Source organism: Balaenoptera physalus (assembly GCF_965194825.1).
Source record: "Balaenoptera physalus genome assembly, chromosome: 4".
Lineage (NCBI taxonomy): Eukaryota > Metazoa > Chordata > Mammalia > Artiodactyla > Balaenopteridae > Balaenoptera > Balaenoptera physalus.
The window spans coordinates 30,825,655-30,852,905 of record NC_138891.1 but is presented as its reverse complement, the minus strand read 5'-3'; the positions used below and the strand labels follow the sequence as shown (position 1 = coordinate 30,852,905).

General features: G+C 39.8%; 2 protein-coding genes across 2 annotated transcripts in view; both read right to left on the bottom strand.

Annotated features, from left to right (window-relative positions):
* The window catches only part of CPA3 (carboxypeptidase A3), a gene marked incomplete at its 5' end in the record, with an annotated part of 40,053 nt that extends 29,780 nt beyond the window's left edge, over positions 1 to 10,273 (bottom strand). Inside the window, 6 exon segments of the mRNA XM_082459465.1 lie at positions 6,955 to 7,016; positions 7,020 to 7,079; positions 9,811 to 9,886; positions 9,984 to 10,032; positions 10,035 to 10,078; positions 10,251 to 10,273. Coding sequence (XP_082315591.1) covers positions 6,955 to 7,016; positions 7,020 to 7,079; positions 9,811 to 9,886; positions 9,984 to 10,032; positions 10,035 to 10,078; positions 10,251 to 10,273 — 314 coding nt within the window.
* Positions 10,274 to 11,842: 1,569 nt separating this feature from the next.
* CPB1 (carboxypeptidase B1) overlaps positions 11,843 to 27,251 on the bottom strand; it is a 69,088-nt gene continuing 53,679 nt past the window's right edge. Inside the window, exons 11-12 of the mRNA XM_082459615.1 lie at positions 18,780 to 18,864; positions 11,843 to 17,047 (exon numbers count right to left, since the gene is read on the bottom strand). Coding sequence (XP_082315741.1) covers positions 16,860 to 17,047; positions 18,780 to 18,864 — 273 coding nt within the window. The 3' untranslated portion in view covers positions 11,843 to 16,859. The remainder of the gene's footprint in view (positions 17,048 to 18,779; positions 18,865 to 27,251) is intronic.

The window sequence follows — 27,251 nt, the reverse complement described above, 5'->3', positions numbered from 1 at the left end:
CCCACAGCCAACATTGTCCTCAATGGTGAAAAACTGAAACCATTTCCACTAAGATCAGGAACAAGACAAGGTTGCCCACTCTCACCACTATTATTCAACATAGTTTTGGAAGTGTTAGCCACAGCAATCAGAGAAGACAAAGAAATAAAAGGAATCCAAATCGGAAAAGAAGAAGTAAAGCTGTCACTATTTGCAGATGACATGATACTATACATAGAGAATCCTAAAGATGCTACCAGAAAACTCCTAGAGCTAATCAATGAATTTGGTAAAGTAGCAGGATACAAAATTAATGCACAGAAATCTCTTGCATTTCTATACACTAATGACGAAAAATCTGAAAGTGAAATTAAGAAAACACTCCCATTTACCATTGCAACAAAAAGAATAAAATATCTAGGAATAAACCTACCTAAGGAGACAAAAGACCTGTATGCAGAAAATTATAAGACACTGATGAAAGAAATTAAAGATGATACAAATAGATGGAGAGATATACCATGTTCCTGGATTGGAAGAATCAACATTGTGAAAATGACTCTACTACCCAAAGCAATCTACAGATTCAATGCAATCCCTATCAAACTACCACTGGCATTTTTCACAGAACTAGAACAAAAAATTTCACAATTTGTATGGAAACACAAAAGACCCCGAATAGCCAAAGCAATCTTGAGAACGAAAAATGGAGCTGGGGGAATCAGGCTCCCTGACTTCAGACTATATTACAAAGCTTCAGTAATCAAGACAGTTTGGTACTGGCACAAAAACAGAAATATAGATCAATGGAACAGGATAGAAAGCCCAGAGATAAACCCACACACATATGGGCACCTTATTTTTGATAAAGGAGGCAAGCATATACAGTGGAGAAAAGACAGCCTCTTCAATAAGTGGTGCTGGGAAAATTGGACAGGTACATGTAAAAGTATGAAAATAGAACACTCCCTGACACCATGCACAAAAATAAACTCAAAATGGATTAAAGACCTAAGTGTAAGGGCAGACACTATCAAACTCTTAGAGGAAAACATAGGCAGAACACTCTATGACATACATCACAGCAAGATTCTTTTTGACCCAGCTCCCAGAGAAATGGAAATAAGAACACAAATAAACAAATGGGACCTAATGAAACTTAAAAGCTTTTGCACAGCAAAGGAAACCATAAACAAGACCAAAAGACAACCATCAGAATGGGAGAAAATATTTGCAAATGAAGCAACTGACAAAGGATTAATCTCCAAGATTTACAAGCAGCTCATGCAGCTCAATAACAAAAAAACGAATAACCCAATCCAAAAATGGGCCGAAGACCTAAATAGACATTTCTCCAAAGAAGATATACAGATGGCCTACAGACACATGAAAGAATGCTCAACATCATTAATCATTAGAGAAATGCAAATCAAAACTACAATGAGATATCATCTCACACCGGTCAGAATGGCCATCATCAAAAAATCTAGAAACAATAAATGCTGGAGAGGGTGTGGAGGAAAGGGAACACTCTTGCACTGTTGGTGGGAATGTAAATTGATACAGCCACTATGGAGAACAGTATGGAGGTTCCTTAAAAAACTACAAATAGAACTACCATACGACCCAGCAATCCCACTACTGGGCATATACCCTGAGAAAACCATAGGTCAAAAAGAGTCATGTACCAAAATGTTCACTGCAGCTCTATTTACAATAGCCAGGACATGGAAGCAATCTAAATGTCCATCGACAGATGAATGGATAAAGAAGATGTGGCACATATATACAATGGAATATTACTCAGCCATAAAAAGAAATGAAATGGAGGTATTTGTAATGAGGTGGATGGAGTTAGAGTCTGTCATACAGAGTGAAGTAAGTCAGAAAGAGAAAAACAAATACAGTATGCTAACACATATATACGGAATCTAAGGGGAAAAAAAAAAAAAAAAAAAAAAGAGGCCATGAAGAACCTAGTGGCAAGACGGGAATAAAGACACAGACCTACTAGAGAATGGACTTGAGGATATGGGGAGGGGGTGGGGTGAGATGTGACAGGGTAAGAGAGTGTCATGGACATATATACACCACCAAATGTAAAATAGATAACTAGTGGGAAGCAGCCGCATAGCACAGGGAGATCAGCTCGGTGCTTTGTGACCATCTAGAGGGATGGGATGGGGAGGGTGGGAGGGAGGGAGATGCAAGAGGGAAGAGAAATGGGAACATATTGTATATGTATAACTGATTCACTTTGTTATAAAGCAGAAGCTAACACACCATTGTAAGGCAATTATACTTCAATAAAGATGTTAAAAAAAAAAAAAAAAAAAAAAAACGAGATATCATCTCACACTTGTCAGAATGGCCATCATCAGAAAGTCTGCAAATAACAAATGTTGGCGAGGATGTGGAGGAAAGGAAACCCTTGTACACTGTTGATGGGAATGTAAATTGGTGCAGCCCCACTATGGAAAACAGTATGGAGGTTCCTCAAAAAACTGAAAATAAAACTACCATATGATCCAGCAATTCCACTCCTGGGTATATATCCAGAAAAAACAAAAACACTAATTTGAAAAGATACATGCACCCGAATGTTCATAGCAGCAGTATTTACAATAGCCAAGATATGGAAGCAACCCAGGTGTCCATCAACAGACAAATGGATAAAGAATACGTGGTGTGTGTGTGTGTGTGTGTGTGTGTGTACACACACACACACACACACACACACACACACAAATACATATACAATGGAATATTACTCAGCCATAAAAAAGAATGAAATTCTGCCATTTGCAGCAACATGGATGGACCTAGAGAATATTATGCTTAGTGAAATAAGTCAAACAGAGAAAGACAAAAACTGTATGATATCACTTATTTGTGGAATCTAAAAAAATAAAACAAGCAAATATATATATAACAAAACAGAAACAGACTCACAGATTTAGAAAACAAAATAGTGGGGAGAGGGATGTGGAGAGGGAAAAGATAGGGGTATGGGATTAAGAGATGCAAACTACTATACATAAGAATAGATAAGCAGCAAGAATATATTGTACAGAATAGGGAATTATAACCATTATTTTGTAGTAACTTTTAATGGAGTGTCATCTATAAAAATACTGAATCACTATGCTGTCCACCTGAAACGAATATAATATTGTACTCAAGTGTACTTCCATTAACAAAAAGGAAGGAATGGAGAACTGTGTGCCAGTATATGTGACTGCCATGAGCTTCGGGGTGTGTGTGTGTGTGTGTGTGTGTGTGTGTGTGTGTGTGTGTAACTGTAGTGGGGAAGGATGTTTCAGGGAGGCAGAGTCATTGTTATCGTGTCTTATAAACTAGTCTGGACTGCCTTTCCCCCATGTTCACATTCCTGCAGGATAGGGTCTACTCAAAAAGCATGATTTCAGGTTTCTACAGGATCTCATTTGTCTCCAGTAACTCCCTAATTGGGTTACTTTGTATCATACTTGGCACTTATGGACATGGATTTCCCCCAGCATTTGAGGCATACCTCTGTGTTGGATAATAAACTTTAAGGCACTGATTTATTCAGTAGGAGGGAAAGGGTGCAGCTGGTGATAGTCTCTCGTTATCCCCTGTTGCACAGTGTGTGTGCATGTGTGTGCACATGCTCATGTAAGCACATGTATAAGTGGTCTTTCCTCCACTTGCATTAATAAAAGTAGTAAAGGAGCCAGCCAAAGAACATTATATGGTCCCAGCCAATCTTCATGAAACCCCTATGAAACATCATTTTAAAGATGAGGAAAATGAGATGGAGAGAAGTTAAATGCACTGTCAATGTTAAATACCTAATGCATGGCTTAAATGGGACTAGATTCAGACACCTTCACTCCAGAATCTATATTCTTATCTACCACACTCTTCTGCTTCCCACCATGACCAACATCTCTTTGACATTTGTATCAGGTATTAACAATACCCATTTTATTCTTGGGTAAGGAATATATAAAAATGTGGAGCAGAAGGAAAAATGAATAGGATGAACCATTAGAATGATTTATTTGGTTGAAATACTTATTTGATAGGACCATGCATATACTTGGAATATGGATTTGTATCTGACTGAACGTTATTAGGTAATTAGACATTAACATGAAGTGTTGATGATCAGTTTGGTATAGATCTCTTCCACATTTCTCACATAATCTTATGTGGGTCTTAATAAGATTTTACTTAATTGTATCATTTGAGTTTTACTATTATATTAGTTGTTGTTTCCTGAATTACCTTTCATTAACAACTCTTTATTTTCTAATTTTAACTTTTGATCAAAGAAGAGATAATCTAAAATGTATCTAAAATACAAATATCTAAAATGTAGAAAAATTAGTAAAAACACTAGGGTTTTCAACTGCTGACTCTAAATATGGTGTCTGTCCTTTAAGGCTCAGTCCAAGGGATGTGCATTCTTTTAGACATTATTGGACCAGTCTGTTCAGGTTTGTTAGTATATACATATTATTTGTTTTTTAGGCTTGGCCTTTTGTGATTTTGTAAGAGTGTAAAGGGAAAGAAAGGGAGCAAATATGCTACTTTAAAATAAAATCTGTCTTGGTAATTTAATTTTCTGAAAATTAAAAAAAATATCACACAGATGCTTTAAACTAAATAGTGGTTTATATGCACTGTCTAATGAAGGGTGTCTTAGTAAATCATTGTGTCAAGCCAACCTCTTAATGTGGTTTTATTCTGACTGGTGTCTGGGTCCAACCAGATGTTTCTGTTCTTAGAACCTTCTTCTGTTACTGACTGACACCAAGTAACACATGTAATTAATATGCAGATAAAATTATCTATATAATTAGTACTTGGAGACAAGATTTTAAATAGTTCTTGTCTGCACAGATCACTTTACATATTTATATTTCTGAGGAAGGTAACTATCTAATTATGTGGCTTTCTCACAACTGTGGCTAATTTGGACCAATTTCTAGAAATCATCTCCTAATTAGATAAAACTAGTCTTTATAGGTAGTTTAACACTTTGGTTCTTGATGTAGATAGCAAGGAAGTATTTGGCATAGGACAAAGTGAAAACCACACTATTCCTGAGGATCTGGATTTAGACCTCTGTTTGAGTCAGAATTGTTCCAGGCTAGGAGAGGACCAAAGAGGAGAAAGGGCTGATGTGAGTTATTTGATATAATGGAAAGATGGCAGCCCCCTGCCTGGGTGTCTTCTGTGACAGTGATTTATTCCACTATCGACACTCAGTGTTGAGCAACTAGCTGCTTGTCTACATTACCAGGATATTAAGGAAACATACTGCTTCATTTTTACCCTGCTGTTCAAACCAAATTATACAAAGTTTGCCAACTAAAATATATTTTAGCTTGGGCTAGATACTTTGTAAGAATTAGTTGATCATAGGAATCTGGGTCAGGTTTATATTAATGAAGTAAAATGAAGATTGTAATAATCGAGGCACACATTTGAAAAGTCTGGCTGTGAAGTGATTCAAGAGACACAATCACCAGGGAGTATATAGGGTGGAGGGGTGATTTCTTTTAGATGAAAGAATCAAGACGTCATAACGACCTTAGCAAAAGCATACAGTCCATAACGCACTACTAATTTCTGTGATTTGGACGTATATTTATAAAGTGTCTACTTCTAATTTTAATGACACAATTTATAAAATCATAGAAAAACACATATCAATATATTAATTGAAAAGGTTTAAATGCTGGTATAAATGAATTTTGAATATGTTCTCCCCATATATTAACTTCTACATTTGTTTTACAGCCCTCTTGAAACAACAACAAAAACAAAGACAGTGATAAAAACAATCACACATAATAGCCTGTGACTTTAAGCCATTAAGCCACAGACAGGAATATTTTTTGTTTACTTGTCTATGTATGTGTTTCCTTCATTTCAATAGTATTTATATTTACTAGGAATATTGAAGCAATATAATAAATACAATCAAGTCGTGATGAGCTGCAATAAATCCTGCTCTGTAATATGACATTATAGGATCTTTGTCTGAGCCAGAAGTAGAAGGCCTTTTGAGTTACAGCACTAAGTTATGTAGCAGAGGCATGAAATAGCAAGTCAAAAAGAAAGAACTGATGTTTAGCAGTTTTGAGTGGTGGGGGTCTTAATAAAGGGGACTACTGGAATGACAAGGGCTGGGGGAGTACAGGATCCCTCAGTACATCAAATTGCTAAATATTTTAAAGTATAAAAACACATTTTGTTTTCTATATTGTATGTCGATTTGTGATATTCATCTCTGGGCTCCCTTCTTATTTGTTGCCCCAGGGCCCAGACTGCGTGTGCATGACCCATGGTTAGTGCTAAGTTCCAATTTCCTTTTATTTCTCTGTGGGACCACAGCGACTCATTTCTGCATCTTTGGCCGTTCGAGAATTCTCTCCTCTTAGATTTGTCTTATTTTACTGCATTTTTTTTGCTTTCTCTGAGGAAGAATTTCTTTCATAAAGAATTATTTATTTATTATGTATTTTACATTCCTGCATCTCTGACTCAAGGATGAACATTGTTAGGGTCTCCTTTTATGTATCAGGAGAATTCAAATACAAGAATGTGGTGCTGGTAGTCATCAGTAGTGCTGAGGTCTGGGTTGATTACCTGGCAGGGGTGACGAGTGTGACGAAACCATCCATGCCTGCTCACGTGCACTCTGTCCTTACAAGGGGCTGAGTTTTAGAGATGGCAGATATCGTAATTGTCATTCTTGCAGATCATAGCAAACGTAAGATAGAAGTTGAGTGGCCAAGTTTGAGCTCATCACTTTTATAAGCAGGCCTCCATAGTCTGTTCGGAAGTAATTACAAATTTTATCTCATAGATAGAGCTTTCATTTTGGGGGGCCCAATTTAAAAATTACACTTGCCTTTCAATTTCAAGACTCCAAGACTTTGAGTCTCTAGCACATTTGAATATTTGCATAGGACTTACTCATAGTGCATTTTATTTTGATCCAAGGCAGCCTGAATGGACTGGAATTCCTTTTCACTAATTCAGAAATCCACTGTCATGTTAGCAGCTACATGGTGAGTGATGTCTGGATACCGGAAGTCAAGCTGTGCAGATGAGTTCAGTGTTAGTCGCAGTTGTTTATTTGCTCACCCAACACATATTTATTAAGAAATGACTATGTGTCATACATAATGAAAGGAATTTGAGGTTCAACATGACTGAAGTATGGACTCTTCTCTTAATAAACCTGTGAGATTTTTGCAAATATATTTAAGAACTGTTGAATATTAGGGAGTGGGAAAAGAACTATTGTACTGATCACTTTTTTAGGACATAGTATGTACAGTTGCGAAAAGAATGAGCAGCTTTTGGTTAATCTGTTTGCTTCTACTATCTTGGGGTCATTTGGAGTTGTTTCACAATTGATTTAACCACAGCATCTGCCTCTAATTGGGAATGTGGATTAATATATGACATCACCCTCCCCTGCCCCTGCTCCTGAGTCAGGCCTCAGAACCAGATGTCCCTGTAAACTCTGGAATTCCTGGAAGGTTTGTGTCCAATGAAAGCATAGTCTCTAGCCATGTCTTTTTTCTAGCAGTATGTCCTTGGGCAAATTACTAAAACTCTTTGAGTTTCAGTCCTCCACTGGGAGTGTTGTGAAGACTGTGAAACAGCTGTGACATGTGGGCCATGCAGGCATTTAGCAACTGCTGATTCCCTTCTCTTTATCTTCCTCTAGCTGAGACTTTCAGAAATTTGGTGAATGGGACTATAAAGATAGCATTCAGATTAAAGTAATTTAAGAAGATTCCAGTTCGTGTTCTTCAAAATCATACTCAATTGTGAAACCCAACGAAGTATAATTTCCCAACCTTGGAAATGTAGAGAAAGTGCTCACTTTCTACCCATCATGCCAAGCTTGTGGGCGTGTCTAAATCTACCTGGCTGTTTTCTGATTGACTCCCTCTCTACCTCTAGGTCAATCAGTTATGTGCCAATAGGGGGCTGCAGTGAACCAACCAATATTTATTGGCTTATTTGGATCAAGAAGCTACAGCCTGAATTAGACATGTGAGAGATGTAACGTGTGATGTAAAGGTAGGGCCATCTAATCACAATAGCAATCTCTCTGTTCCAACAGGTTAATGTAGTACAAGAGTTAAGGCTCAGTGAACCTTCATGAGCATTTACTAAGCACCAGGCCCAGAGCTGGGTGCCAGGGTTGTAGAGGTTAATAAAAGAGAAGCAAGAAGTTTAGTGTGGGAGACAGAGCCGTATATGCACTTCCAACATGCTGACCAATGCCAGAGGCAAGCACAAGTGTTGTAGGAGCACGACAGGCAACCCGAACTGGGTCATGAGAGTTGATGAACAGAGAAGGACTTCCTCCAGGAGATACTGCCTGAGCTGGGTCTTGAAGAATAAATAGCAGTGAGCCAAGTAAAGAGGGAAGTGCATTCCTCCTGAGAAAAGGTGTGTAGGGCCAAAGTGGGCGAGTTTTTGGTGTTTATGGTGCTTGAAGGGTGAGAAAGAGGGTGGAGTGCAGAGGTTGGAGATTATGAAGTGCTTGGAATAGCACCCCGATCCCAACAGAAGATGCTTCTACAGTGCTTATTACGGCCAGGCCCACTTCTGAGCATTACCCAAATATTAGCTCATTTAGTCTTTACAGCAACGTTAGAAAGTAGGTGTGATTGTTATCCCCACTTTACAGAGGAGGAAATTGAGTCCCAGAGAGGTTAAGTCACTTGTCTAAGGACACAGAGCTAGGGTAGAGCTGGGGTTTGAACCTCTGAAGACCATGCTCTTTCCAGACTAGGCTGCCTCTCACTAAAAAGCTTCAAGTGGAGGAATGCAGTTGTCCGGCTTTAGAGACAGCAAGCAGGGTGCCATGCGGACTTGGCTTTGTGGGAGGCAGGGCTACACCCCTGAACACGAGACAAATTGTAACTGTCTATTGAAATTGTCCCTGTAAAAGGTAGGGCAGACGTGAATTTGGCAGTGACAGAGGAATGAAGAGGAGAGGATGGATTTGAAAACCATTTGGTAATTAGTACAGGCAGAACTTTGGATTGATTTGATGTGGAAATAAGGGGGTATCTGACTAGATCTCAGATTCCATTCTGGCTTTAAATTTGATATGTCATCTTGGTCATTTAATTTACTGTCTTTGAACTTAAGTTATTCTGTTTTCAACAAGTTACATTTTGACACTGACACTGAAAGTCTGATGGAGAATTTGAAACGATGTATGTAAGGTGGCTGGCACAGTGTGTCTTGTGCATAGGAGCAGCTGAATAACTGAGAAAATGATAACTTTAGCCCATTGGATTTTAAAAGACTGATCTAACTTTAAGAGTTCTCTTTCGCAATGGACCCGCTCTTGGAAAGGGTCACATCTTGATATTATCAACCAGTGCATTGCTGTTATCAGTTAACCAGTACCTTGATGTTATCATCATTTTGACAGAAATTATGCCACTGGTACGGATCAGTGTGGCAGTGAGGAGAGTGGCAGGCAAGGCACTACCAGAAGGGAGGGAGAAGAGGCCATGATAAAGGTGTCAGGAACGTCTCCCTATTTCACACTTTCACCTAGAAAAAGCTGTTGTTTGCAAAGCTTTTGGGTGGGAAAACAGAAGTGGTAATTTGGGGGAAAATAAATAAAAACAAGGGAAGTACTGGCAACTGGCTGAATTATCCAAGTAGCTCCTGTCACTTCCCACTATCTTTGTCTTTGGTAGCTCCGTGGGCATTGAAAATAAAAGACAAAAGAAGCAGGTTTTAGGGAACAGAAAGAAAAGATTTAAAAAACCCCTCTATTTGCTTTACCTGGTTGGTTTTGGCCAAGTCCTTTATGATGTTTGCTTGTTTTTCATCCTGGGGCTTCACACGGAGCACCTTCTCCCTTTAAGAATACAAAAGATGAAACATGTAAACTGTAAAGAAGCGTTTCATAATCCTCTTCCCACATGGAGTCTGGAACGCAGGGCGGCAAGATTCACCTGTCAAAGCGGACAGGAGCATTTGCAAGGGTGATAGCGATCAAACCAGAGGCAGGATGAACCTCGCGGTTCTTCTTTGCCTGTCCCAAGCCCCTCTGCCAGTTTTATGCCTCAGCTCTTATCTGGAGGAGCAGCTCATTTCCTCTTAGGGTTCTGGTGGACGAAATGCCCCCACCCCATATTTTCTAGTTGGGGAGGGGAGTAGGGTGGCAACACTAATACTAAATGCCCATTTTGTGACAGGTGAACTCCACGCTACTCATATACCTTTTACAACTGGGAATACCCATTTTACAGATGAGATGAGAGGCAAATTCTTTGTTTAGCAAATAACTTGCCCAAGGAAGCAGAGTTAGTATGATGAGATTTGAACCCAGTTCTTTGTTCTAAAATACAACTCTACCATATGCTTGAATTGAAGAATGGAAGGAATCGGTTTAAATTTGTACTTGGAACATGAGATGAATTTGGGTATCTGGCCACAGAACCTTGATGGGTGGTCCCTAATAGCAAAACTTTTTTTTTTTTTAACATCTTTATTGGAGTATAATTGCTTTACAATGGTGTGTTAGTTTCTGTTTAAAACAAAGTGAATCAGCTATACATATACATATATCCCCATATCTCTTCCCTCTTGCGTCTCCCTCCCTTCCATCCTCCCTATCCCACCCCTCTAAAACATGTTTTTGAAGCTACATTGTAAATTGTTAAAATAAGAACTTTTGATTACAAATTATTTTGAATATACTAAAAATACTGTAAGTAGTCTGGAAAACATTGATATGTTCACTGTCTAGATTTTATACTTTTGCCATCGTTTCTCGGTACCTCTCTTGGTAAAGAAGTAAACATTACAGAAATTGCTAAATTACATCCCACTCCTTTCCCCTTTCCCTCCCTCTGTCCTCAGGGGGAACCCCTATTCGTAAGCAACTTGAGGACATTTAGAGGGCAAGATAATATGGTTGCTCAAATGTTTGTTCATGGGCTGCTCTCTTCAGGGTCTAGATGCTATAGGTGCCCAATAAATGCTTTTTGAAAGTTGAATTACTGAAAGTCATTTATAAACCATTTTAAACAGTGTCTTGGGGGGGGTCTTTAATCTTGAACAAAACTCAGTTAATTATGGATTATTTGGGAGAAGGCAATGCTTTTACCCAGAATTATAGGTAACCTAATATACTGAGTGAATTTAATCAGATAACTTATTAGAATTTCCTTTAAAACTACCTCTTCATGTATAGATGGTCATACGTGAAATTTCTCAGAGTCATAGTTGTATATTTTTATTATCAAAATAATACTGTTGGGGAGATGCCCCTGTTATATGTATAGCAGCGATAGCTTCATTCCTCTCCACCTGATAGATGTGCAATGTGACGGGTCCCCCAAGAGGGTTCCCTTGCTGCAACCCTGCAGGTAAGGAAGTGGAGGGGTTTACAAATGCCTTCATGTTCTTGACATTGGACAAGCTTATCAGCACTGGAAAATCCCAAGGCAAATTCTTGCTCTGTTAATTCTAAGGGGGCGCTTGGCAGGAGTACAGAGGAAAAGGAAGAGCTTGACTTTGGAGTTAGACAAACGTAACCTCAGGGTGGCTCCCAGACACTAGCTACTTTACCTTGAGCAGGCTGCCTAGTCATTCCAGGCCTTGGTTTCCTCATCTGTAAAATAGGGATGCACATGGGACTCTAACAAGTGGCTGTGAGGGCTAAATGAGATGCGTACGTAAGGGACTTGGTGGATGGTAGGTACAAAAACATGCCTGTGTCCTCTAAGCAGTTAATACAGTTGTCAGGTTCTATAGACACACTTGCTGGCCACTGTCAGGCTGCAGAACTGATGAGTATCAGCATGTATCATGTGGTAGGTTAAAGTGGTAGCTGTGTCCTGTAAGGCCAAGATATCTGTCTGTATTTGTTTTAATGTGGACTGCTTAAAGAAAAAAAATTTTATGTTATAGTTTTGCTTTTAGGAATTTTGTTTGGATTCTAAAAGTAATAAATGCCCATTGAAAATAATTTAGCAAAATATGGAAAAGTTGAAGGAAGAAAATAGAAGTCACTCTTAATTCTAGCATTCTATGCTAAATTTTCTATGTTAAAGCCTTTTTCTGGTATGACTACTTTTAAAACTGTATAGAAAAGGCTTGTGTGTCTGTTTTTCAGGTCAGCTAGGAAGGACACTTTTATTTGGGGATCTAAGTAAATGTTTGAAGGATCCTGGTATTTCTCAAGATAAGACTTTGATGATAAATAATCTTTGACTTCTTAATATCTGTTGCATATTGACAATTCCTTGTTTCTGGAATAGGACATAGACATATGATGCTTTAAGGCCTCCCACTCCTCCCCATCTATTTAGCCTCTTAAAAACGGTACAATAGATGGATTTCAAGAATATTTTGGAGCTCTTTCTCAGAACAAGTATGGTTTCTTAGCAGGCGTAGTTCAGTAAAACCTTGTATTCCTGAATCAAGACTTATGAAAGGTCGTGGCGTATGTATGGAGTAGGATGAATAGTTGTTAGACACCGTATCATTTTAGGATTGACTACGTAAGATGGTGTGATGTTTCATAGGTTAATTTAATCTCTTTAAAAATATTTAGAGTTGAATGCTTCACACGACAATAATTTTCCATCTTTCTGGATCTTTGCACTCCTAGGATTTTTGTATGTCTAGACACAGTTAAAAATACCACTGTATTTTTTAAACTATGCTTTTCTGCATATTTTTCAAACATTATCATTATAAAAGTAATGTCCTAGAAAATGGAAGTGAAAGTTCTCCTGTGATTTACTATAATCTTTCAAATGATTCTCTATCTTCAAATCAAATATAGTAAACGTCTGGAATACCTTTCGATATCTCATAAAGGATATGTTGAAAGAAAAATTTGTTGCCTTTAGTTATGGATATTGGATTTTTAACATTGAAATGAAACTGCCCTGGAAAATGCTGCAGAGAAACTTGTCTTTATTAGTTGCACGAAAGGTGGCATTTCTGCACAGAGACGTGGGTGAGTGATTCAGGCAGCGTCAGACCTGGGTAGAGGGGGAGTGACTACCTGCTCAAATGAGATGACCTAAGAGGCTCATCAAGACCCCATTTGGCCCCCAAATCATTAACTATCATGGTTCTGCCGTCTTCCTTCTACTCCTGAAATTCTCTCTTTGACCAATGCATATAGGTTATCTGGCAAAGCAGGTGAACACATGAGATGCGATTCTAGATATGTAGACCTCCCATATTCCAGACTGGGAAACCAGTCTTGCTATTTTGTAGCAACACTGTTTGAGGTAGGAAAGATCCAGGGGGCTGAGCCCCTGCTGTTTGTTAATTACTGCTTTGGGGAGGTGAGAGTTAGGGACTGAAGGAGCTCAGAGCCTGTCCTAGGTTCTTCTCAGGGTGGGAATTAGCCAAAGAAAGGGAGAAGAGAGGTGCCCTCACAGCCAGGGGCTCCTGTGTGGGCAAGGCTGGGCAATGTCTGGTCTGGCAAAGCAGGAGAGTCTCTGGTCAGCCGGGCAGGAAGGCATAAAGTACTATATTGCACTGGGAAGGCCTAAAGCAGAAACTTCTTTTCTCTTTTTTCTTGGTGAAGCTCAGGCAAGTGGCACTGCTGGCCTGCTAGCTGTTAACTCTCAGTTGGCAAGAGATATAGCAAAAATGTCTCTAGTGCAGGAAATCTCAGGCACATGGATTTTATTTGCTTTCCTATTTCTAATTCTTCTTAAAAATTCCTTGAAATTTTAGAAAAGCCCATGTATATTCCTAATTTCTATTTTAAAGCAGTGAACTTTGGGCCACAGCATCCCTTAGTTAGAAGTTGATGGCACCTGCTAGAGGTAGGGTAAGGGAGTGTCCTGTGGAACTGAGTTGAATGATACACCTCCAGCAAGATAACTTCACTCAGGTAAGTATGGTTGAGTTAGCTTTGCAATTCACATGGATATAACTTAAACAGAATGGGAGAAAGAAACAATAATTTTGCTAAATTACATCTATTTTTAAAATTAGCATCAATACTGCTTAAGAATTTATGGGAATTTCTTTTTTGGCACTTAAGGGTCTCTCTTTTTCTGTGCCTATTTAAATGATATATTACTAAATTATTTTGAAGATGGTTGCCTGACAAATTGTAGCAGCTGCACTGCTACCATCTAGTGGACAATTAGTGCAATTAATCATTCTTTGGCTTGACAGCTTCCAAACAAATCATTGTGACGTTAATGGATTCTGGTTTTGAATGGAACACTGTTATAGATATTTCAACATATTATGCTAGATATGGAATCTTCTCTTCCTTGAATCTACATGGAAAACAATGAGGTAATGTTTTGTTTTATGATTTTAAAGTAAGCCATGCCCCCAAATTATAATCTAAATACATATTATTATATTTTAAAATTTGAACTTTGCACAGTACTCTCCAACATTACTAGCACATTCAGTTTTAATTCTGGAAAACTTCAAGTCATGTTTGACCTACAAGTCATAGCGTTATTTTTGCCTCTTTCATTTTAGGCCCAGCTGGTCCAGCCAGGGTCCCTGGCACCTTCTTGTTTCACTTCCAGTCTGCTTTCCACACCGTAGCCTGGCTGGTGTTTAAAAACACAAAAAACAAAAAACTCTTATCATGTCATTTACAATTTAACATCTCCAGTGGCTTCTCATTGCTCTTTTTTTATTGAATGAAAGATTCTTTAAATTCTATGGTACTTTACAGTTTTCAAAAGTTTCACACACATGATTTCATATAATCACATAATAACCCCTTTTTCCCCCTACCCCTATATTGACCATTCCACATTCCCTCTCCCCACTGGTAACCACCAGTTTGTTCTCTATATCTGTGAATCTGCCTATTTTTTTTTTTTCACTAGTTTGTTGTATTTTTTAGATTCCATATATAGTGATATCATACAGTATTTGTCTTTCTCTCTCTGACTTATTTCACTTAGCATAATGCCCTCCTAGTCCATCCATGTTGCTGCAAATGGCAAAATTTCATTCTTTTTTATGAATGAGTAATATTCCATTGTATATATGTACCACATCTTCTTCATCCATTCATCTGTTGTTGGACACTTATGTTGCTTCCATATATTGGCAATTGTAAATAATGCTGCTGTGAACATTGGGGTGCATGTATCATTTCAAATTAGTGTTTATATTTTTTTGGATATATACCCAGGAGTGGAATTGCTGGGTCATGTGGTAGTTCCACTTTTAGTTTTTTGAGAAACTTCTGTACTGTTTTCCACAGTGACTGCACCAATTTACATTCCCACCAATAGTGTAGGAGGGTTCCCTTTTCTCCACATCCTCACCAACATTTGTTATTTGTGTTCTTTTTGATAATAGCCGTTCTGACAGGTGTGAGGTGATATCTCGTTGTTGTTTTGATTTGCATTTCCCTGATGATTAGTGATGTAGAGCATCTTTTCATGTGCCTGTTGGCCATCTGCATTTTCCCTTTGGGAAAATGTCTATTCAGTTCTTCTGCCCATTTTTTAATCCGGTTGTTTATTTTTTTGATGTTGAGTTGTATGATCTGTTTATATAAGTCGGGTATTAACCCCTCATCAGTCAAATCATTTGCAAATATCTTCTCCCATTCAGTAGGTTGCCTTTTTGTTTTGTCAATGGTTTTCTTTGCTGTGCAAAAGCTTTTAAATTTAATTAGGTCCCATTTGTTTATTTTTGCTTTGGTTTCCTTTACTTATTAATCTATGACAAAGGAGGCAAGAATATACAATGGAGAAAAGACAGTCTCTTCAGTAAGTGGTGCTGGGAAAACTGGTCAGCTACATGTAAAAGAACGAAATTAAAACATTCTCTAATACGATATACAAAAATAAACTCGAAATGGATTAAAGACCTAAATGTAAAACCGGATACTATAAAACTCCTAGAGGAAACCATAGGCAGGACACTCTTTGACACAAATCGCAGCAATATTTTTTTGGATCTGTCTCCTAAGGCTTCTCATTGTTCTTAGATCAGTTGTTCCAAATCTTTAACATGACCTCTAACCCTGCCTGATATGATCCCCAACTCCCTCCTCAGCCCTTTCACATGCCCCTCTTCCCTCAGTTCTCTGAGTTCCACCCTCTCTTGCTTTCTTCTTACAGCTTCTGCATAGTTACAGGGCCTGGAAGGGGCGCTCCCTTCTTGCAGCTAACTGTGAATCATTCTTCAGGCTTTAGCACTTCCTGAGAGAACTTTCTCCTCCACATCAGATAGGTAATATAAATTAAGTCACTGATTATTACATAATTAGTTAAATAATTATTTGTTTCATGTCCATCTTCTCAAGTGGCTTATAGAACCATTGAGGGCAGAAATGTTTTCTTTCTTTTTCATTGCTCTGTCCTCAATTGCTTAGCAAAGTGCTTGGCATGTGGTGTAAACAGCTCAGAAAATAACTTGAGTGAGCTGAGATGAAAGCTAAACCACGGTTGGATCGTTTCACCTATACCACATTTTACAGTCCTGGGTTTCCCCTTATATGTCTTCTTCCTCATCAGCACCCCACTATAACCTGTGCATGTCTGCAGTCTGCCAGGGTTGGCAACACTCCAAGGACTTTCCCTCCCGTATGGCTGACCTACATCATTGGTTGTGCACGGCTTGCCTTAGTCATTCATTCACGTCTTTTTTCCCCCAAAGAAGTAGACAGTCTGTCAGGTTTTTCAATTGTAATGGTTCATTTTTATTATGATCAATATTAAAGACCCAGGTAGTTTAATAGACCCAGAATCTTAAAAGAAAGAGAAGGACCTGAAAAACATCTAGGCAAACAAAAGTCAGCATTCAGGATAGAAAAGAAACAAAGAGTGAACATTTAGAAATAAGGCTGTTAGCGCTCTGGGCTAGTACAGATGGTCCAGGACATAGCCGGTAATGTATTTGATCGCCAGCATTGTCTCCTCACAGGTTGGCCGGATCTGGGATTCAGGGAGGGCAAAGCCATATCTGCCTTTATCCCGGAGTTCAAAGGTGAAGGAATATTTGATTCCTTGGTCATAAGCCCAGTCATCAGAGCCCCCAGCAGCGGGATCTGAAATGAGCAAACAGAAGAAAGAAAAGTTTTAAATCTAGGAAGGAGATTTAAAAACCCCGCCAGCTTTCTTTTATAATTACAAATGTTTTACTGCACTAAACAGTATAGGTAGGCGAATTTTCTAGTAATCTGGATCACAAAAGCTATGGGGCTGTTTTAAAAATTTGTCCAATCTTACCTCTAAGTCTACTTAGTGGGAGTGATGTGTTTAATACCCCAGGAAGTATGTAATTTGTAATATATAAACTTCTCAGAGTGCTTGTATGCTGAGGTAAACTGTGCTATGTAGTGTGTAATCTGTTTACAAAATATATACAGTTTCTGGGAAAAGGATGTGTATCTCCTGGAAAAATAAGGAAAACTGCATGATGACTGGTGAGAGGAGAGGACTCCAAACCCTGCTGAAACTGTGCTGAATGATGAAACTGGAGCAGCTTGAGGGCAGGGCTGTGCCTTCATTTTTGTTTCTTCAGGGTCTAGCATACGGCCTGGCACAGATTAGGCATGCCTTCAGTTATTCATTCGGTGACAGTTATGATGTCATTCATTTTTTCAGTCACTCATTTGTTCATTCATTCATTCATTCAGTCATCAATCGTACAGCTGTCACTGAGCAGCAGGCCATGTGCTCCACTCTGGAGATGCTAGGACAAAGCAGAGACATGGCCCCTGCCCTCCAGGGGCTTACACGGTAATGGAAAGAGAAACCTCATTGAACTTGCCTGAAGAAAACCTACAAGAAGTTCACAGTATGTGAATAGGTGCCATGTCACTGTGGGTTATTTCTGATAGAAATCCCTTAAGAAAATAGTATACCCCATCTGATACAGAGAAGTTTAATAAAGGACAAGAATACAGGAAACTGTATTCTACATGAAGCTTTTAGAAACCCCTCAGGATTGGAGCCTCTCCAACTGCATGGAAACCCCCTTGATGATGGGACTGGCCTTTTTCCCTTGTATTTCTGGTCCTTTAAGACCTGGGGCAGAAAGAAATCATGCAAAGGCAAATATATATAGAAATTGAAAATGGGGGCTGCAGAATGTGCCTTCCCAGTGAAATCCGAACTGCAGCCCCAAGGCTCTGGGGTCTAGCCCGTATCTAACTCTTTTGCCACTTGCTCACATCCCTTGAAAGTAGCTTGAGCCTGAAGTAGCCTTTCGAAACTGCCATCTGTTTAGCCAGGAAAACCTTCCCTCTATTGCTTTCCTCCAGCAATTGTCCTTCCAGATAAAGCTTCTGTGTCGTCATCCTGGGAACTCATTCCTGATACTGTAGGGTGGGGTGGTTAGTCTTTGGGTGTGCTCTTTCCTTAGACATCCTTCTGTCGCAGCACTTAGCTCCTGTATGACAATTAATGTTTACTCTTCCCGCTTCCCTGCTGTGGGTTCTTTGAAGATCCATCCTCCTCTTTCCATCCTCCTCTTTCCTTTCTCCTTCCCTCTTGCCTTCTCTCCATCCTTCTTTCCTTTCTCGCCTAGCATCTATTGAGGGCCTGGCAAGTGGTAGATGCTCAATAGATGTTTACGGAGAGCAAATGTTTCCGTGGGCTGAAAGGGATATTTCTCCCCCTTTTTTCTGAACAGGAAACTGATTACATATTTTATAAAACAATTCACTGTCAGGCAAAAGTCACATGCTTTAAATGATAGAAAGGAAAGACGCTGGGAACCATTTGTTGCCTTATAAGCACGTGGAGTCTTTGCAGAGTTCTGACGCCAAGACTTACAGATTGTTGAAGCTCCTGGGCCATATGTGTACTTGGTGCCGTGCAGTGTGGCAAGTTCTTTCACGGCAGCTTTAGCCATGCTGTTCTGCAAAAGAGCCAGCGGTAAGTGAGTGAAGAAATAAAAGCACACACTGACAAAAAAACCAAACATCTGTACATTATTTTTAAGACGTTGAAGACATGTAAGTCACAGTTCGGGTTAGTGTTTTAAACTTATTCAGTGCGCATCCCCATTTTCCAGCGAACTTTGTCATATGATCCAAGTGATTCTTGTGGAAGGATGTCTTCCCTAATGCCCTCCTCAAGCACTCACTCTGAGCTTCCCTTTGTCACACACAGAGTTGTGTCATATTGTGTCAATACCATTAGCTGCCCTCTGAGTTCTCAGTGACTTTTTCTGTCCTTTATCTCCGTGTCCCCAGGGCCTAGCCCAGGGTTTGTTACTTAGTGGTTACTCAGTAAGTGTTTGTTGAAACCCTGAGATGGTTAGCACTCTTCTTACCCTATTATTTGAGAATTAGGTCCTTACATTTATTTTAAATGACCGTTGCAGTAAAATCTGGGTCCTAGCTGTAAATTCTGTTGTATTCAGAGTTTATTCTTTTACTTTGTTTTCTTTTTTATTTACATAGAATTTAGTTGCTCTTTTTTTTCCTGGAATTCTTATTTAGGCTTGTTAAACATTTTTTTTTTAACCTTAGTTCAGGCTGGAGAAATGAGGCTATAGTGATTTGTAACTGTCCCAGATATCACATTTATTGACATAGTAAAATGTCACTGTGTATGAAGAATTAGGTTATATCTAAGGATTAGTTTGGCAAATCTATCCTGTCTCTGGAGCTTGTGAGAGAGAAGCAGGAGGCAAGGAGGTCTTTACGGTTGTGCAAAGAGATTGTCTACCTATTAGAGGTAAACAAACAAAAATCAAAAACGTACAAAATAATTCCAAACAAAACAATGCAAAAACCACCTGGAAATACGGCAGGTTATAAAGCAAAGATTAAGTCATGACAGGATTATGTGAGTTGGGGTAGGAGTGTCAAAAACCACTCAGAAGAATGATTGGATAGTGGTGCAACCTTCAGTGATAGTGTAAAAATGCTTAAGAATGGACAATTCCAAGGAGGAGTGGTAGTTCCAGCATGGAAGATTTTTTAGATTGAAAAATTAGAGAACATTTATTTTATTTCAAAAGGCAGAACATTTGAATTCCAGAATTTAAAAAAGTAGCAAGTATTACCTTATGTTTTTTTTTCGTTTTATTAGAAGTAGCATCACCTTCTCATCAGACCCGCTGCCCTCCCGCCCCTACACCCAGCCCCCCAGGGAGAAGGGCTGTGCACTCAGCTCCTCCCTGCGCAGTAAAGTCTCCAGTGTCCACTGACAGATTGTCTATTTAACTGAATCACTTTGAAAGCAAGCTTTACTCTTCTGTCTGGAGAACACAGATTTGTGAATCTGATTGTTACTACAGGAGAATTAGCCGTAACTCATTCTGGCTATGAAATTAGCTATATTTCTTACTTTGGCATCATAATTGTCTTGTACGTATGCCTGGAAAACTGTTGAAGTTGGTGACAACATCAGAATAATTCTGTTTTTACAAAATAGCAGCTTCCCTTAATCCTTGTTCTAATATTAAAACCAGTTTAGTAAAGTCTTAAGTCAAATTGATGAGGGCATGGCTGTAAGACGTCAAGAATTTCAGCTCCCAAAGCATCAATGCTTCATCGAAACAAGTGGTAAATTTGGAAATTTAAAAGGAATTATAAAACTTAAATCAAGACTTTCTGGTCTGAAATGATGCAGTCAGTTTCTTGGAACTAACTTATTATTCTTAGAGTTTTGGGACAGTAATTTGAACATTTTAGGGTTTCATTTCCCTTTTTCCCAAACTGGTAAACTAATATGTGCTTTCTTATACTGTATGGAATCTTTACTGTTGTGTTCTAAAGGTATTGTTTCTGTTGTTTAATCTTATTCTAACCAACATACTAGAGTTAGGTCTTCTCTCCATGCTTTAGTATAGGGCCTGTTGCCAGTTGAAATGAGAAATAATCTGTAAACATTGCGCAATGCTCAGAATACATTTAAAACCATCTTTTAGAGATGTGAAACACAGTGAGGTACTTGTTCTTTTCGTAGGCAAACAACATGTTTCCTACTGTTCTACAATTTCTTTAACTTGCGATTCATCCAAGGAAATTTCTAGTTACTTATTTTTCTGTTAAGGCAGAACCTCGAACCCTAAAGAACTCTTATTCCTTCCCTAGCTACCTTCCTCAGGCTTTTCTTCTGTTCTGCTTTTTTTCCTCCTTAAACCTTGAATTCTTACTTGTAGTTAGTAGAAATAAGATTCTCATAAATTCCAGGCATGTGATGTACAGCAGGGGTCCCCAACCCCTGGACCAGTACTAGTCGGCGGCCTGTTAGGACCCGGGCCGCACAGCAGGAGGTGAGGGTGGGTGAGTGAGCAAAGATTCCTCTGCCGCTCCCCATCGCTCGCGTTACCCCCTGAACCACCGCACCACCACCCCCCAGCCCCGTCTTTGGAAAAATTGTCTTCCATGAAACCGGTCCCTGGTGCCAAAAAGGTTGGGGACTGCTGATGTACAGCAGCATGACTGTAGTTAACAATACTGCGTCGTATACTTAAGGATGGCTATGAGAATAGAGCTTTAATGTTCTCACCGTAACAACAAAATGACAATTATGTGAGGTAGAGGGTGTGTAAACTAATGTGGTAAACATTTTACAGTATATACGTGTATCAAGTCATCACATTGTGCACCTTAAATTTACACAGTGTTATATGTCAACTACATCCCAGTAGAGCTGGAAAAAAAGGAAATTCTTCAGGGTTAGTTCCAAATGTGAGAAGTTGTGATGACTATAGACAATTTAAGACAAGATCATTGTCTTTATCTCTTGACCTCCTGTGTGTCAGATGGCCTTCAAGTCTCTCAGTATTTTTATTGGTGTAACATAAGATTTGAGTTACCTGGCAAAATTGAAGGGGCTTACTTGTGATCTGTTATTGCTTCTGATTTATCAACTTATCCATTTAGTCATAACTACCCTTAGGGCCACACAAAAATGTTTAGTTTGCCTTTCCTCAGAGCAATAACCAAGTGCTTTCTAAGCCTTCAGAGGCATCTTTTGGAAACAGTTGCTCTGCCTGTGATGCTGAAGCAATATCCAAGATTGATGTGAACTTAAGATGGCTGTTATTTTGTTCCTGTCACGGGTGCCCACTGAAGGAACATCTAGTCTGTGCCTCAGCCTTGGTTCTCCTTGTCCTAAGTTGCTCTCTCATCCTGATGTCTACCTCACCACTCGTTCTCTGACCGTCACCTCATCATCACATCCTTCAGTGGCTCTCTCACCTTCTGTTGAAGTCTGGCCTCCTCTCTTGACATAAAGAGTCTTTGTGAGTTTGTCCCTCTCTTTGCTCTCAGGCTGCATCACTTGCCCTGCATCCCCGTGTTCCTTCCGAGCCAGGTTTCCCTGAACTACTTTCTATACCCTTCCCCGCCTCTCCTTATCTCCATGACGTAGGGTGTCCTTCTCCCTTTGTAGGAATTCTCTTTCCCTCTATGTTCACAAGGAGGCTTGCTATTGTTCTTCCAAATTCAGTCTAAATGTCATCTTCTTTGCAAAGCTGCCCCCAACTCTCTTAGGGAGCAATGAGCACCCCTTCTTTGTGAGGGCTCACATGTCTCTGTCAGAGTTCCCATCACTCTGTGCTGTAATCATTTGTTTTTGCATCTGTTTGTCCCCTAGGTGAGCTTTTTGTAGGGGGAGGATTCTTGGCTATTCATTTAGTATCCTCAGCAGATTGCATTAACACCTAGCACACTGTTGGTTGGTTGATTTAGTCTCTTCCTAGGGCTTCAGGTGAGCCTGATTTGGATGGGGGTGCAGAGTGCTGAGCTCTACAAAGGCTGGAGTGTGACCCCCCTGAGTGGAGATTGAGGATGCTTGCGGGGAGAGTGGTGGTGCCATGTAGTGATGGTTGATGGGGTTACCGCATTTACACACTGACCTCTGCTGGGCACTTAACTTATTTCCTTTGATAAGAAAAAAGTGAAGTCTGTGGACCCTTTCTCTCAGCCCCTCCGAGGCCAAGAGACAAAAAAGTCAGAGCAGACTTTAATCAACCAAAATATCATATTTTAAGTTCCAAGTGTTGTAACAAAAATCCCTGGAATCAGTGTGGGTCTTTTCTTTTTTTTTAAGAGTTCAAATACTTTTACAAATGTTACTCATTTATCTTCCTAACATTATCTGTCCACATTTCATCAACACAGAATTTTCTAGCAGAATGGGATGCCATGGGGGCAGCACGCTTGGTGGGAATGTTCCAGCCAAGCTGGGTGACTGACCCCTGCCAGAAATGGTAGAGAGAGGGGTGATTCCTGAATTTGCTAAAATATTAGAGAGGTAACTCCTTTTCCTTGTATGTTTCTGTAAAAAGGGACTAAGACAGCTGACAAAAGACTGGCAGAAACAATAGTACATCAGAGAGCATGATCCATGTCTTGAAACTCTAATTAATGACACTTTCTATATAACCTGTCATTTGAGGGAGATCTTACCTCCTTGCTCAGTGGGTTCAAAATAAGAACTAACATTTACATAAAACCTTCGACTTTGACAAAGAGCTCTTGATAAGAGCTAGGTATTTTTATCCCCATTTTACAGATAAAAGAACTGAAACTCAGAGAGGATAAAAGAACTTGCCCAAGGGCATGCAGCCCCATAAGTGGCTGACTTGAGCTAGGTTCTTCTTGCTTTAAATCCTGTGCTCTTTTTCACTTCTCCTTGTGGCCTTGGAATACTTCAAAAGAAGTGTTGCTAGAGCTGGTTTTACCAGTTGTAAAGAACAGAAGGAAGCTAAATATAAATCAGCCTCAGAGAAAACTTTGCTTTCAGTCAAGGCCAAACATGGCCAGCCTTTATTAATCCTTAGATATGACTTTCCTACCACGTCTTATGCATGTTCTCTTTTGTCACCTGTTTTCTTAAAAAGAGGCCTTGGTCATAGAGCAAAAGACAGAGAGAGTCTAAAATGTCACATCTAACTCAAAGCCCAAGAGACAAAGGACCAACTAGTGTAACGTTTCCCCAGGCTCTGAGCTCCAGGGGGCTGGTGAGATGAATAAGGCGAGGGTGTCCTTTTCCACTGACCTGCATTCCTAGGTAACATGCGATCAGGAAGCCCCGTCTCGTGACTGTGCTCATGGTCCTCATTGCAACCTCTACGTACACAGCCAAGTGTCACGACAGTGGGGTCTTGCCTCTTCTAATCTTCCACTGGCCCATTATTACCGTACAAGAAAACGAAAGCCCCAAACTGACGGTGGGGTATATACCAATTCAAAGGAAATTTTCTTCAGAACTTTGTTTCTAACTTGAAGTTCTGAGTTTAACCATCCCTCTGGGTGAATACATGTGATAATGGAAGCATCAAAATGATCTTTAGGGGCAGTTTCCTTCCTTCTGTCCTGTGATAATGGGTAGCTTACACCAAGGGACCAATGAGGAATTGAACTTTTATAATTTTGGTGCAAAAGGAGAAGCCTCTAAGGCCTACTGAGGCAGGGACTGAGGAGAAAGCCTTTGAAACAAATATGTTTCTGAGAAAAAGGAGGAGGGTAAACAAGTGCAGGCTCTGGTTGCAAAGCCTTGAGACGAAGAAAAGGCAAGGCGTGTGGGGAGGCCTGCTTTAGAGAGCAGAGCCTGTCTATCCTGGCAGACTCCATGGGGAGCGTGGCAGTGCTTTCACTGATGGAAACCAAATTCTTTCTTTGGCTGATCTGAATACATATTTTTAAGCTCTTTCAGATTCAGGTAAAATGTGAAGCATGAGTCAGCTGAAGTTGCAAAGTCCAGAATTTTTTTTTTTTTTTTTTTCCCCTGGTGGCGGTAGTGCTTCTTCCAAATAAATGTTAAAAAATAAATGCCGTATGATGGGAATGTACTCTGCCGCACTTGAGATTTGCAGAAAATTGTAAGCTCTTTGTGAGGAGGTGTAGGATCCTGTGAAAGCCAGGGACCTTTGGCCAGGAATGAGACTTTTCTTACCTTTGCTTAAAGCAGGGTTTCTCCGCCTTGGCACTTGTGGGCTGGATAATCCTTTGCTGTGGAGGCTTGTCCTGAGCTTTGCAGGGTGTTTATCAGCCTCCCCTGGCCTCCACCCACATCATGTGGGAACACTCCCACAGTGATAACAATCAAAAAGGCCCCGCCCGCCCCCCCAAGATGTCCTCTGGGGGAAGGGAAGGAGGCAAAATTAGCTTAAAGGAAAGTCAGATAAAAGACGTAATTATGTTAAAGAAGAAAGTATTTTAGAGAGAAAAACTGAAAAAGAAGACAGCTGGTTTTAAAGGTGCTCTGAATGCCTTGTTTTCCTCTGCTGAGGGTAGTACAAGTGTCTCCGAAGCGCCGCTGCTAGGTCACACCGGCTAAAATCACACTTTACCTGAAGGGTTGCCAGATTTAGCCAAAAATACAGGATACCCAGTTAAATTTAAATTTCAGATAAACAACGAATGCTTTTCCAGTATAAGTCTGTCCCATGCGATATTTGGAGCATACTTAAACACTAAAAATTATTTGTTGTTTATCTGAAATCAGATCTAACTGGGAGTTCTGTATTTGACGTGGCCATTCTGTTTACCAGGTCACTGGCTCCAGGGCCCGCAGTGACACAGGAGTCATCCTGACATTCAAGTCCCTCCGTAACCTGGTTACCTCACTCCCACTCTTCCTACGAGAGAACACTCACAACAGGCTGACCCCCTCTGCTCCCTTCCTCATGGCAGGAACCATGGTTTATGCCGAGCACTTAATAGGTGCTCAGTGGAATTTCTGGTAATTGCCTGATGAGTCATGTACTGACCAGGCCCTGCAGGAGAATTTTAACAGGCCAAGAAGCCACTTAAAATATATAATGGTAAATCAGCAACTGGTTTCTCTAATCAAACAAATTCTGCAGTCGTCATTTAAAATTTTTTTGTCTTATAAGTGAGATTAGAAATCCTGAGAAAATTCCTGAAGCAGATGTTCTGTGCCTCAGTCCTGTCTGCCTTAGCTGCCGGCAGCCTGCCTGACACAGGGACTGTGCCCTGTTGCTCTTGTTATTAGGCAAGGACGTGGTGACAGCTGCGACTGAGTGTGCGCATGGCCCTGCAATTGTCCACATCCTACTCACAATATTTCTTCCCCCTGATTTTCATGTGTATCTCTAATCATAGTCTTGGCTTATGCTCACGTGCTTGGGAGGGAGCAGTGGGTTTCTATCTCGGTGACTCATTAACTAAAGCTTTAACTAAGAGGTAGCGAGGTGTCTCTGGACTAGAAGGCGTTAGATTTTAGAAATGGAGTTCTATCTTTCTGCCAAGTTTAATAATTTTTCAGAAATTTTTAGACTGTCATATTTCTCCTGGTTAATGTACATATACCCATGAAAGTACCAGCCAGAATCATAAAGACTGGGCCCTGAGAAGTCAGGGATCTTACTTGACCAGTGTCAATCCTTAGCAAGGTCCGGGGTCGGAGGTAATAGTGATATATTTGTGGGATAAAAGACATAAAAGACTTTATTTAATGAATGGTCTTTTGCAGACCGGCTGCATGGAGCACCAACATAGAACATGGCCACACAAGTATGTGTGTGTGCATCTTTGGAAGTTGGGGCAGCTTAGGAAATTCTTCAGCATCCAATAGCTCCATGCCCAAGGCTGACTCTACTACTGGTGTTGGCTTAGCCAAGCCTTCATTGTCTAAGCTGGAAAATGAGAAAGCAGAAGCAGAGAAATTCCAAGATTTCCACCTGTGAAATTCTGTGCTTCTAATGTAGAAATGTAATGATAGATGCATGCCCTGGATTGGCATCTTTGTGTAGTATACGTCAGCTTTCCATTTGGTCAGTCTGGGAAATGGGTGAAGGTACCTAGTTGATGGGTTATTATTCTGGGTTTCTGCTTTTGAATTTAGAAGTAGTATTATAGTAATAATTACTATTAACAGTGCCGTGTGCGCCTCTTTGAGGGGAAGGTAGACCAAAGATTGGGAGCTTTTCCATGCTCAATAAATGCAAAGATATGGATAGGATTGGGAGCCTTTTCAATTATGTCTCCTAGTTTTTATTTCCTCTGATGATAAAGAGGTCATATAACTCAATATTTCATTACCCTTTAGAATTTTGGAGATGTAAAGATATTCTTTTTCTGGATCTTAAAACTTCCTCTGAAGGTAGTGATAGCTTTATACTGAAGAAGTCAACACTGAGGGACTGGACGTTTATGAAGTCATTGGAAACTCACAGTGCATTTTGTATTTTTTCTTTAAATAATATATGTGTGTAAAAGCAGTTTGCAGTCAGGAAAGCATTATGCATGTAAGACACTCTTATGTTTCCTCAAACTTCTTACTCATCTGCTGAAGATGTATTTTTTGGTAGCCTTT